This window comes from Myiozetetes cayanensis, unplaced genomic scaffold, assembly GCF_022539395.1.
Source record: "Myiozetetes cayanensis isolate MyiCay16 unplaced genomic scaffold, myiCay2020 scf5-8, whole genome shotgun sequence".
NCBI classification, from domain to species: domain Eukaryota; kingdom Metazoa; phylum Chordata; class Aves; order Passeriformes; family Tyrannidae; genus Myiozetetes; species Myiozetetes cayanensis.
The window spans coordinates 42,256,271-42,269,574 of NW_026087742.1; the positions used below are offsets into that span (position 1 = coordinate 42,256,271).

General features: G+C 35.0%; 1 protein-coding gene across 1 annotated transcript in view; it reads left to right on the forward strand.

The window, feature by feature from the left end:
- DDX10 (DEAD-box helicase 10) overlaps positions 1–13,304 on the forward strand; it is a 166,853-nt gene that overhangs the window by 19,157 nt on the left and 134,392 nt on the right. The window contains exon 10 of the mRNA XM_050333395.1: positions 10,537–10,638. Within this exon, the coding sequence (XP_050189352.1) occupies positions 10,537–10,638 (102 nt within the window). The remainder of the gene's footprint in view (positions 1–10,536; positions 10,639–13,304) is intronic.

The window sequence follows — 13,304 nt, forward strand, 5'->3', positions numbered from 1 at the left end:
CCTAATAATTTTAAGTGAATACTGTGTACTAAGTAAATATGCTAGTGCAGTTTTAGATGTGGATAATTGAGAATGTACTTCTCAGTGAAATCTGAATGTTAGTAGGAAGCTTCAGTTGTTTTCAATAGCTGCAGTTAGTGAGAGAAGCTTGTGTTTCTTGTAGAAACTTGATAAAAATGAACTGAACTGCAGTTTAGTAGTCCTTATTAATGAGGGTAGAGATAATTACAAATTTTCATGGGTTATGAGAGGATATAATTGCATAGAATGAAAGCTAAATTAAATATCTCAGCTAATTTAGAGGCTGTCTTAAACTGTAATTAAAACTGAGATGCCAATACTGTTTACTTTTAAAATAAAATTATTTTGTGATACAAAGGTAAATATGAAAGTCAGGAGAGAAACTGTGTTGGGGATGGGGCTGAAAAAGCTTTGACTAACAATCATGGATATGTTTCCAGATCTGTTTTACAGTTTTGCAAAGCTTGATCTAAGATGAAAAATAATGATTTATTTTTAAGTGTATCAGACCACTGTGTTTCCTAAGTAGCATTTCACTTGCAGTTTATGTTATTTAGTAGGATAAAATACAACTCCTACATTTTTGATTTATGGTAAAGTAAGATCAATAAAATCTGGGTGTTCTCCAGTAATGCTTTTACTTTTTAGTACAGTTGACATATATTGAGTGGTGTGTGGTGTTTTCTTTTTTTTACTGTAAAGTTGAAAGGTATACTAGAATTGGAGTGCTTGGAAGCTGTTTCTTCCAACTGCTTTTAAAGTATTTATTTAAAGTCTTTACTGGTTCAGTCAAATTCTAAAATACTGACAATATCATTGGCAGTGCCATAAATATTTCTGACTATATTTTTACCACACATTCTCTTTCAAAGGTCTGTTCTAAACAAAAGCTGCTTGTAGCAATAGCCTGCAAAACTAATTTCATCCATTTTTTAATTTTTTAATAATGCTTTCTATTCTTTAAACTGTGAAGCCAATAGTTGAAGGTATTCTTTGGTCAATTTTGTAAAACAAGTTACAGTGCCACTAGGGGACAGCAGAAGATAATAATTTTTGAAGCACATAGATGCTCACTTTTTTCCCCAACTGTTTTTTCAATCATAATTCCAAGTTCTATGGCATGAGGAAAACATATAGGGATATATTTCTTTCAGACACGATTGCACAGATGAGACAAGACACCAGAAAGTCTATTTTGTCTTTTTATTCATGTGTAAATATCTTCTACTTTGGATGTACCTAAATCCTGGCACGTATCAGTAATTAATTTCTTTCCTGGCATTTTGTTCCTCCCTCCACTTAGTTTTTAATTTTTTTTTCCTTCAGAGGAGACTATTAGAAAGTGCTACTTGAATGATTTTTCTGTCAGGAATCTTCTTTAAATACACCAGCAGTGGAATGTTAAATGGAATAAATCTCCTTGCTCTGTAATTTTTATCTGTGGTATATCCAGAGCTGTATGTAATATTTAGGTCTGACCGGCTCAGACTTCTGATGGAATGTAATCCAGGGTAGTTGGTTAGGTTTCCTAGGTGCTTAAACTGATGTAGGTAAGTAATTGTAATTTTGTTGTTGTCATTAAACACAGTGTTTATACAGGCATGCAAGTTCTGTCTGGCTCTGCTATGCTTTTTTTCCTTTTAGTAAATTATGCTCTGAAAGCAAATGGAATAATAAAAGTCCATGTTCCCAAAGCAATATCTTCTGTTACCTGCCATCTTTGTACTGGCTGGTATGATGATTAGAGCCAAAGAGGTATGAATAGGGGCTTCTATGGGTTTTTTGATGCCTTGGGAGTACTAGTGAACACATGCACATGTCAAATTATGGAAAGGTTAAAGGAGCAGGTCATAGAATGATCTTATTCTGTCATGAAGTATAATGCTTTGAGGCTCATTAACGCTCATTGGGGCTCTCCTTAAGTTATTGCACATTATATGTGTGAAAGTGAGACTAGTAAGCCTTTAGAGTAATGTGTCAATAAAGCACTTAAATGTGCAAGTGACTTAATGGTACCTTTTTTGATGGTGGAACCTTGATTATTTTTTTTTTTTTAATTGGGAAAAATATCCCAGGAATACGTGTCTTGGGTCCTGAATAAACAGCACAGCCAAGCTGACAGCTCTTTGTTTGGCTGTATTTTTTTTTTTTTTTTAATTTTAAGACCCACTGAAGCACTTTTACCGTTGTTTCTTTAAAAATAAATGCAGTATTAAGACCATCTCATGTTATATTGCAGTCAAGTCATCATCCTAACTCAAGTTAAGTAAAAATAGCTGCTAGTGGAGGTCACAAGAAATTGTTGACACCACATTTAAGTTGCATTTCACATTATTAAATTCTCTAAATTTAAACACTGTATCCTAGCTACATTCTCGACAGTGGCCTGTGATGCTGCAGTTATACTGACTGGCACTGTGTTATCTGTTAGAATTCTTTTAGTAGCGGAATGGTATGAATGTTCCTGTACACTGAGCAATTAAGTGGCAAAGATTATTACCTGCTGACATGAAGCTATGCTGTAAGCTGCAATAAAAAAAGAATAAGCACATGTATTTTAACTCAGTAGAGTGGGCACAGCTGCAGTGGAAAACAGCTTGCTGTCTAGTCTAGGCTGTAGGATCCAACAACCTCCCAAGGCCTTTTTGAATTCAATTTATTCTAAAACTAGCATGACAAGGTTGATGAGCAACTGCCTGTTCTTGTCCATTATTTCTTGTGGCTGGGTCTGGCAAACAGGGACACTGACCCAGTATGACCAATTGAAGGGGATTGAGGTTTTCTGGTACAAATAAACCCGAGTTGGTTCTTGGAACTTGGCAATAGGTATAAGTGGGCTACTGTCTGGACAGCAGAAGTAAAAGGATATTAAGTGATCAGAGGAAAAGAAAAAACAAACTATGGAGCAATCTCTGACTTATAACAGCAATATTTACTGATAATTTTGGGGGGATACTGAACTTAGGTCTGTGCAATGGAGAAACAGAAGTGAACAAACTATTAGAAGTGACCTAAAGCAAAACCAAAAACCAAAGCCAATTCACGTTTTGTTGTTTGTTTAAAATACTCTTTGGGTGTCAGACTGTTCCCAACCCATGGGGAAGAGCTCTTCTCCCTGGCTGAATCGAGGACCCAGCAGTGAATGCAGTCTGTCAGCTGTGTTTGCTCAGCTGTGAGTAGCAAACACACTTTCTGGGCTCTTGTAATTTTTTTTTGGTCTGCTTTGGTAGGACTTGCTGTAGATGGTACAGCACTATTTCAGTTCACAGTGCACACAGATATCTTGTTAAAGGTTAGTTGTTTTAAAGAAAAATATTTATTACAAAAAAAGGCAATTGATCCTGTAGATGGGATAGAAATTCCAATATGCACTTATTTTTTGTGCTCATTTTTCATTTAAAAAAAATAGAATAACAAACTACTCTATTATGAAAGAAACATGGTGGTGTAGAAGGTATGATAAACAGTAGATAAAACTTTTCTTGCACTTGCGCTTGGAAAAATAATGTTTTCTTGGTTTGAAGCTTACATTTCACCACTCCTCCTCATGTCAGAAGGCCCAGAAGGTAATGTAATTGGAAACAAAATTTTACCTGACTTGAGCCCGCTATTGGAGACCTAAAACTGTTGCCTTTCTTAAGAAATATGTTTAGAAATGGTAGGTTACCTAGTCAGATTTAATAGTTGAATTTTAAAACAAAATATGAATGATTGTATTTCTGTGGAAGGCCTTAAGGGGTAGATATGGATATTAGTTTCCCTTTGTTGAAGGAGAGTGTGTGGGTGAACAGATTTGTTTTTATGTATATCAGATTGAAACAGATCTAGTCAGAATAAAACTGTCCATTTTGATATGTTCTGGATATATTTCTATAGATGTCTTATATTGTTCCTTCATACTAAAAGAGTACAACTCAAATGCCTGCATCAATGAAATTTTTCCTTCACTACTGTAGTTATTTTATAAAAAAAAGGAAAATAATTTAAAAATTAAATATAAATTACATGCTAGAAATAATAGGACTTGACTCAAACTTTTTTTTCTAATCCATCATATATTACACATGATTGCTAGGTTATTAGCTAACAATGCACTGCTATGGTTTTTAAGTCTTTGCAGAGGTAAATCTTTGCTCTGGAAGCTGGAGTCTGTGCTTTTTGTATTTTGCTCATCAGTTTTTCCACATGATGGAATTGTCTTGTTCTGGGTTCTTTATGGAAACTAAAATTATATGCAAAGTCTGAAAGAACATGATTGTTGCAAAATCAAGTGGTCCAGAATATTTCTGTTTAGAGAAGAGTGAATGGTGTGTAGTGAACAGATGATCATGTTTTATGGTGGATAACTTGGCTTCACAGTCAATGTAACTATTAAATAGTTTTTATTAATTGTTTGGCAACCATGTACGATGAACAAAGGGTCCATCGGAAGAACATTGAAAGAAGAGAGAAAATATATTATTAGAGTGTATTAAAATGCACATTGGTTTTGATGCTATCCCAAATGCTTAACTTACTGACCTTAATGTTTTAAGGAGAACAGTCTCTTGCTTGCTTCTGGTAAATCTCCTGATTTGATCTGGATGAGAAAGACAGTTGAGAAGTTGATCTGGCTTCCTTGGTGCCTGATTTCCTTTCTCTGAAGGGATCTACTGTGGAGAGTTTCTGCAATGCTAAAGTATCTGAAGGTGGCTCATTGGCTTGGAAGGCAAGACTTTTTAGGGATGAGCTTTGATTTGAGCTCACAAGTTTTGCAGGGATACCTTTACTTCCTTCTATGTCTTTTGACAGATGAGATGACAGCATATGTTGATGCTATCCGTACTGGCCCAGTTAGGCTAAAATTAGATCTTTAATCAAGTCAATGTGGTAAAGTCCCATTTAAGTTACAGATTAAAAAAACCCCACAAAATACCTTTTTTTTTTTTTTTTTTGAGTATGGTGGTAGATGTGTGACCTCCAGAGTATAAAAAATTTTATACTTACAGTTTCCTGCATGTTTGTGTGGGGTAAATATCTTCAGAAACATTATCACTTCATTTATATTGCGTTTTCTGTAATGGGAAATATTCCAATTCAGGAAACTGTTATGTAAGTATCTTTATCTCTGCAACCCTCCTCCCCCAAATTTTATGATTATCTCATCATCTCAGTGTTCTTCTTTGCCAGTTTTTAAAATAGATTATTTTTTCTTGCCAAACGAAGGAGGAATACTGCCTTTAACTCTCTTGAAATTTGGCATCGACTTAAGTCTTCTGAAATACAGATGTTAGGGAAACATGTTGTAATGCATCTGTTCAAGACAACCTGTATAACATTTCCTGTAATGTCTGCATACCCATGCAGGTTGTCCTCACAGTTCCCCCTCCATGCCTTTTTTCTTACTGGATGTCTGCCTTAGAGCAAAACGCTGGTGCCTGATGACCGTCAGTCAGTTGGTTCCTATTCCTTTTTTATTCTGGTATCACTGTAACTCTTATGTCACTGACAGTTAAAATGTGGTGCATTTGACTGATCTGTACGTTAAAATGGTCATGGCAAGGATGTAGGATTACTCCAAATGTAGCTGGAACAAGCTCAACTGCAGCTGCGTGGCAAGGGGAAATTGATTAATAACCGCAGTACATTTTTATTTATTATTTATCTATTTTATCTATTGCCTTTGTGATAATGGTAATATTGTTTGCTTTACAGTATTGCAGGGGTGGATGCAGCTGTTGACTGGATCTGATCAAGGGTGGATTAAGATAGTTTAGATTAGGCAACAGTTGTGTCAATTTGGCCTGTATGAAAAGCATTTTTTTCTCATCCTGTCTTCACTGGATTGTTGCCATGATACTTCTTCATGCTTGATACCAGCTGTTGGCTCACTGGTTTTTAGCAGAAGTTTAAGATAGATTCTGTCACAGTGAGTAAACTATCCTCTTGATTTTAGTGCTTTATTTGACTTTTTTGGTATGAAGTTAAACTATATGGCAACACTTTGTGTTGCTTTGCTATGGAAATGGTGTTCTTAACATTTTTAAACCATTTTTCTTTACTTCTAATTAACCAGTACTAAATTGTCCTAGATAGTTTATCGCACTTCCTTCTTGTCCTGCTTTTGGTGCTTGCCCTTGATTGTAAGCATCTTTCTTTTTCTCATCTGCAGTCAGTTTAAATGTAACTTTTCTAACCTTTACTTTATAGCGCTAAGCTTCCTCACTCGCAAGTCAAGATTGAGTTACAGAGAAATTACTTGCCTTTTTCATAAGTATTGAAGCCAGAAGATGCTAGAAAATAAGGCAGATATGAACTAGAAGTATGTGAATTTTTTTCCCCCCAAGACTTTCTTCAAGTAAGATGCAATTTTCCATAGAACCGGAGTGAGTTGTGTGTTGTATCCTAGAGACTGTTAAAATCACAATGCAAAGATGAGTCCCTGCTGTAGTTTCTTGGTCACCTTGAGGAGATGAGAAGATAAGTAATATTATCAATTACTACACAGTCCAAGAACGTTTGATTACTTTGAGGTTTTTAATTTGCTTTTCTTCAGCAGAGTCGAAGTGCATACTTAGTGAATAATAAATCACCAGAGTGAATTAGCATTTTAGGACAGATGTTTGGTTTTGGTGTGATGGTGATAATTTTAGCTTGAAGGATGCAGCTGGCAAGAGTGGAGGGAACTTCTCGTAGTGTCTTCTCATCTGCAGAAGGAGTAGTCCTGCTGAAGAATTACGGTAGCTTAGATTGATTCTTCACTGCTCTGTTATCTATAAAGGTGTAAAGGTTTTATCTGTCTGCTGAAAATAATTACGGAAATGTTCTTCTGTTTGCTTTAGTGGAAAATTTTATTCCTGTAGGATACTGGGGAATGTTCTTTTCTCCTATGTTTTAGGCATTGTGATGAAAAGAAATTTTGGGCAGATCTATGTTTTCTTTTCCTTATTGTTTATGCCAGTTTTTAGTAGCTTGTGCTTTCCTAAGCTTACCAATAGAGAAACTTTGAGTATGAAAGACATTGAGAGAGCACTTTCAAAAACTTAAATTTTCCACCACAGCCTCCCTTTTTAAGATTATCTTTAACACCATAGTTTTCTGATTAGCACATTACGAGGTGGTTCTTTTCTTTTTTCAGAAATAAGATAATACTCTGCTGAACTACAACTGCTTTTTTATAGGCTGCATTTTGCTTTCTTTACCTAAATGTCCACTGGGGATAATGAACAGGTACAAACCTTCCCAGATGGTACCTCAGACTGTTTTGTTTTTAGCTTTATTAATTCTGTAATGTATTAATTTACATGTTTAACTCTGAAGAACAGTATTATTATTAAACTGTCTGTTTTAAATCACACGCTTAGGATAAAAATTGGCAAAGATTGTTCCTCCTTAGCTTCAAATACATTTAAACTATTGGCATTTAAAAGAGAATGTTTCCAAAATATGTAAGAAAAAGGATTTTACTGCATCAATAGCTACCAGATGTCTTTCAGTCCCTTGGAATTTCTGAAGGCATAGCTCTGAGAAATATTTCTATTTTTTTTTTCTTTTTTCTTTCTTAGTAGGTGTTTGAAAATCTGTCACTTTTTTGTCTGTTTTCATGTGATTGCTTCTTTACTTAGCTACTGCACTACTTTGCAAGTTTTAATGTAAACAGTGAAATAGTTGTTGTCCATAGATACCAGATAAAATACTTGTTTTCTTTTTGTGAATTATCTATGAGATGTGCCTTTAGGATTGTACTTTCTGAAAAGACAACTGACTCAGCATATAATGAGTTTAGTACTAATAACACAAGACCACTTTTTAAGGGTCAGAATGAAGGTTTATGTGATCCTGCATCCTGTTTTCAGAGTGCCCTTGTGGATACTGCAGGAAAGCTATGAAAGCAAAACAAATGTAGAATGAAATTTCCTGTACTGTATCATTCCAGAGTTTGTGTTTGTGGCTTGTAGAGAGGATATCTGCACTCTCTGGCCCTTGATGAGTATTTCTTCTGTGATTTGAATGACAGTGACCCTTCACAGTGTGTTCCACACTGAATAAAAGAGATATGATAATGGAACAATTTAAGAATGCCAAGTCAGACACACTGCAGTAAGAAATGCCACAAGCAACAAAACTAACAAATCACTTCATGCCTTTGGCTAACTTCAAGGAGTCTGAACAAATCATCCCTTTTAGAGGTTTATATAGTACAGTCAAGACTTTTCTTCTTGACAAATGGTGAAGATTGTTGAGAGACTAAACAGACATTCTTTCCATATATCAGATCATTCACAAAGCTTTTGTTGGAATCCTTTCCTTTCGCATCATCTGCTTTGAGGAGAAGAGCAGAACTGTGTGTTATTCTGTACTCTAAAGCGGTGAGATTGGTATTGGCAGCAGTATTATCTCTGTGTTCCTGGTAGATAAAAGAGAATATTTTCATCCTTCTTTCTAACGGTGTTCTGAGAGCTAAGGTTCTTTTGATGAATAATTAGCTCTCTTAGTATTACGATCATCAGTTTTTACAATAAAATGCAAAGTCATCTGAGGTTCAGTGGCTTTTCAGGATTTCATCACTTGTTCAGGTAGTGGCTGTGTCTGACAGGCATTGTGGATATACCATGTGGAATTTGATTGGGTTGAAATATACAGAGCTTTCTTAAAAGGTGTACTTGGTCTATGTAAGCAACTCATTCCCAACCAACCAACATATAATGATGTAAAGGGGCACAAACATTCACAGGTTATTTGGTCAGCAGTGGCTTACCTCCTCTTGTGCTGTTGGAAAAGATAATAAATTGCCTTAAACAAATTGCATATGTGTTGCTTTAGAACCCTTTTTTTAGAAAGATTTTACAAGCTGATATTTCTGCATTAAGAACATTTTAGGTCTACTGATGAAATAGATCAAGTCAGTACAGTTTTTGTATGGTACCAAAGTACTCTCATCAATACATGGATAACCAGCAAATTTATATGATGTTGGTATGTGGCAGAGACTCTCCTCTGGTATCAATTTTATTTCCTTGTAAAAGTTCGAAATCTAGAATGTAAGGATTAAAATTTCATGATGAAAACATCTACTAAACATGTACAGAGAGAGCAGTGGGGGTAAAAAATCCCAGGCATCCAAGAGCATTTTGTTGTGATTTTTCAAATTCATCAAATGAAAGCAGAAAGCTGTAATAAAAGCTGTCAGACTGTTTTAACTGCAGATTTTGTTGCTGCTTGCATTGCTTACTGTGCTGTGACAGATAGTGTTTATAGTTTTCAAACAATTTTGTGCTACTGTTTTTGCCAACTGTTTATGCTTGGAGAAACGTGGGCTCCCTATATTCCACCTGAAATGACTTTTTTAGTTAGTGGTATGATTCTTGTTCGATGTGCCTGAGAACATCCTTCTTCTCTCCCAGACCTCTTTAGAAAAGAGAGTTTAAAGCTGCTCTACATGGTAACTTACCACTCTTGTTTTGCTTTGTCCTACACATTGCTCTCATCCGTCAGATTCTGTCCAATTTTGGCGTATTTCTGAAATTTAGTTGGATTTTTTTTCCTAATGAAGGACTTCATGCAATGTTGTCCTATCAATCTGTACTCTTACAATAAAGGAAGAAACATAAATATGTAAATATAAATGAAGAAACAGTGTATGTGTTACAGTAGATATAGACTTTGATAATGCATGCAAACTCATCATTACTGCTTCTTCAGTAGAACTTAGAACTGTTGTGTCATTTCTTTACTAATGCTGTCAGGTATTTTTTTCTACATGAGCGTCCTTGAGTCACTGAATTTGCCTAAAGTAGGAGCTGAAATTTTCTTACACAAGAGGAAAGTGAACAAGAAGATACTTTGAGAATAAAGTAGCAGAATTTTTATGTCTTTGCCAACCATGTATCTTGAGTAATTGCCAGCTCATTTACATTTGATACAGCTGTTAAGTGCACTGAAGAATGAATTCTAGATATGTTCTTACCGGATCAGTCTGATTGTATCTTTTCTTTTGCACCTGGAAACTACTTCTGTAAATGAAAGAGCTCCTGTTTGTATGCTTTTCTTTCAGTGATGCCTCTGTGACCCGTTAGAAGAGTAGCTTTTATTGAACATGCAAGGAGGAGTTGTTCTTTTCCCTTCTTTGACTTGCAGTATGTGAAAAGGAGAATCAGTTTTTACCAATGTTAAGCCTTGCCTACTAGTAAAGGGTGGATGCAAGTAGCTGGATCTTCTAGTACTGTAAGCTTTGATCAAGTGCCATTTGGTTTCAAACTCAGGGAAGAAAAGATCCACTGATCTGAATCGATGTCATAGGCCCAGATGTTTAGGACTCTAGGCATAGTTTTGAAGTCAGCTCAAGTGGGGATAGTGGCAAGTCTCTTAACTGATTTGCATCTTTTCCTTTCGTTAAGTGAGGATTTTTGTCTGTTCTTTGGACTGCTTATAAGGAAGCAAATGTAAATTCTCACTGGTTATTGAAAACATCAAGAAAAAATGTAATTTTTGCATGTTTGCTTGAGGTTTCTTTTTTTTTTCGCCCCGTCTGATCAGATACAAAGAAGGTGGTGAGGCTTTGTTAGTACTGCTGCCCTCAGAAGAAAAAGGCATGGTGGAACAGCTGGCCCAGAGGAAAGTACCTATCAGTGAAATCAAGTAAGTGACTAATGTCCTGTCTGTTATTCAACCTTCTTTCTACAAGAATAATGTGTGATGTCTATGACAATCTTGATAAAGTGCTTGAATTGCCTGGAGCTGGACAAACCAGGGAAATCAGTCAGTTTTGATAGTGTTGTAGAAGGAAAGACAGGTTTCCTATTCCATTGCCGTTCCCAAAGGCAGGATGAGCTGCACAAATCATTCTTATCAGATGCCAATTAATATATTCACAATTTCCCCAAAGAGGTCTTGTCTGTACTCAGCAGTTCCTACCACTAACATTTTTTAGTTCTGTTGTCTGATAAGCTTTGTAAGTATATTAAATTGAGTATTTCTTTTGTCCTGTGCCAAGAATATATGGAAAACGATGGATTCTCTTACTCTTTGCAGCTACTTTTTATGTAATTGAACATTATCATGCTCTTTCTCTTCTTTTCTTTTGAAGATTAAACAATTATGTCTTTACTCTTTCCCTCTTTTTTTTTTATACCTGTTATCATTTTTGTTTCTCTTACCTGTCTTTTGTTTAGTTCTAGACTATTTCTCCAATTTGTCATGACCTTTCTAAATCAGCTGGTTGAAGGACAATGAATAAAATATGTGGCTGAATGGTCATTTTACATACTAGAGAGAGTATTCCAATGAAAAACTGTAAAAATCTATGCTCTCTATACAAATAGAACTGACTTTGAAGGAGTTGCAGAGGCATATAAGGATACCATGTAAAAATAAAAAAGCATATTTCCATTTTATGTTAAATACAGAGTAATGGAAATGTAGGAAAGACAAAACCCCTAACTAAAAGTATTAGAAAAAAAGACAACTACTAAAAGAATCAGTGGTTGTTTCTTATTTAGCAGCTGTGAGGTTTGAAGGAGTTGATTGTTCTTTGAGCCTCTTAGCCTAATGTTAAATTGAAAGAGAAAAGATAATGTGAAGAATACATGGAAGAAGAATTCAAAACAAGCCAGAAAATGGGGTATGAGCCTGACTCCATTTTGAATACTTACCTAGTATTCAATATTACACTTACCATGCCAAAAATCCTAGAGTAGAGATGGAAGAAGTCAGAGAGGGATGACAAACTAGAAAGGTAAGTTTCTGTACAAATCGGTATGAGCAAAATTAGGACTGTTTTACTTCGAAATGCTGTGGTTTGAATGTGAAGATACAGATGTCTAAGCAAAGAAGATAATTAACTGTTGAAGAAAGTGTCTGTAGATCAATTGTATTTGAGAAGAATTCAAATTAGGGTAAAACTTTAGGTGGTTATTACACCTCATTTCTCAGATTTTCAGATCTGCTAAAAATTAGTGAGTTATTTCTGCAGAGAATAGAAACAATGCATATAGTGTTTGCCAGAGTTAAGGTTTAATTTTATTTTTTTAAAGCATTTTTGATGTATAGGATGTGCCATTTCAGAGGCACTTCTGAACTGCATTTGTGAATACTGTTTCTATGTAACAGAGTACACAGCATCCAGTAAAGAAAATCCACCTTACACATGTATTGAATCCATGTAGAACATGCACGAACTTCAAAAATAAGACAAGTTTGGCTAAAACAGGGAAATAAGGACTAGAATGGAGTCAAACAACTACCAGAAGTCTAAGTGTCCTTAAATGTTTCATTTACATTGCTGTTTAAAAAAAGCCCTAGCATACAGCAACAACAAAACCAAATAAAACCCCACCAACTGAATGTGGAAAATATCACTAAAGAAAGTTTTCCCTTAAGCATCATAGTGCTTTAATAGGATCTGTTGTATAACCACTGCAGCAAATTGTCTTTTTCCAAACTTCATCTTTTTCCTTCTTAAAATGGTATTCAAATAATTTATCTTATTTTTATATTCAGTAAATGAATGTCTGATCTTATGCATAGCATAAATATTTCCCCTTTCTTTGTCAGCTAAACTTTTAACTTCTCAAGTAATGTTTTAATTGTTTGAATAGTTTATCATAGGAAATGCTAGAAAAGCCTCTTTAGCCTGTATTTATCTATGTAAATAGAAATAGGTATTTTTGTACCAGGATAGTAATCCAATTTTAATAGGGCAAATATTCATCCCCCCATTAAATGCATATTCTATTTATAATTCAGGTTAGATGTCTCTCTGGAGAGACGTTTGTGGCTGCATCTCTTAACATATTCTTGCTAATCTGATGTGACTTCAATGAAAAACACTCTGCTTTTTTTTAACACCACTCCAAAAATTCATTCTTGTGCCAAGCCAGAAGGGCATACGTATAATAAATACATTTAAGCAACATTCTTAATTGGAATACAATTATTAGAAAAGTCAGGGCTTTTGGTTGATAATATATTTTAACAGCGTGCTTCAAGATGCAGTTTTTCAATCTGCAAAACAAACCTTAATAGTATTTGTAACATCACAGTGAAGGGAAATGCTTTTACTTGGAATTATCTGCCTAGTGTGGTTAAGATTTAAAAGATTTAGCATCATACTTGGAAGAGGCTAACTAAAATCCTTAAAAAATATACATGTAATTACTTGTGGATTGCAAACCAATTTAATTCTAAAAGTTTTTAACTACAGATTTTTTCAGGTCATTCACTTCTAGGTAGTTTTGCAATTAGTACAACCCTGGTGTGTTTTGTCAGTTTATAAATTGTTGAAGAAGTTGCATCAACCCTTGGAT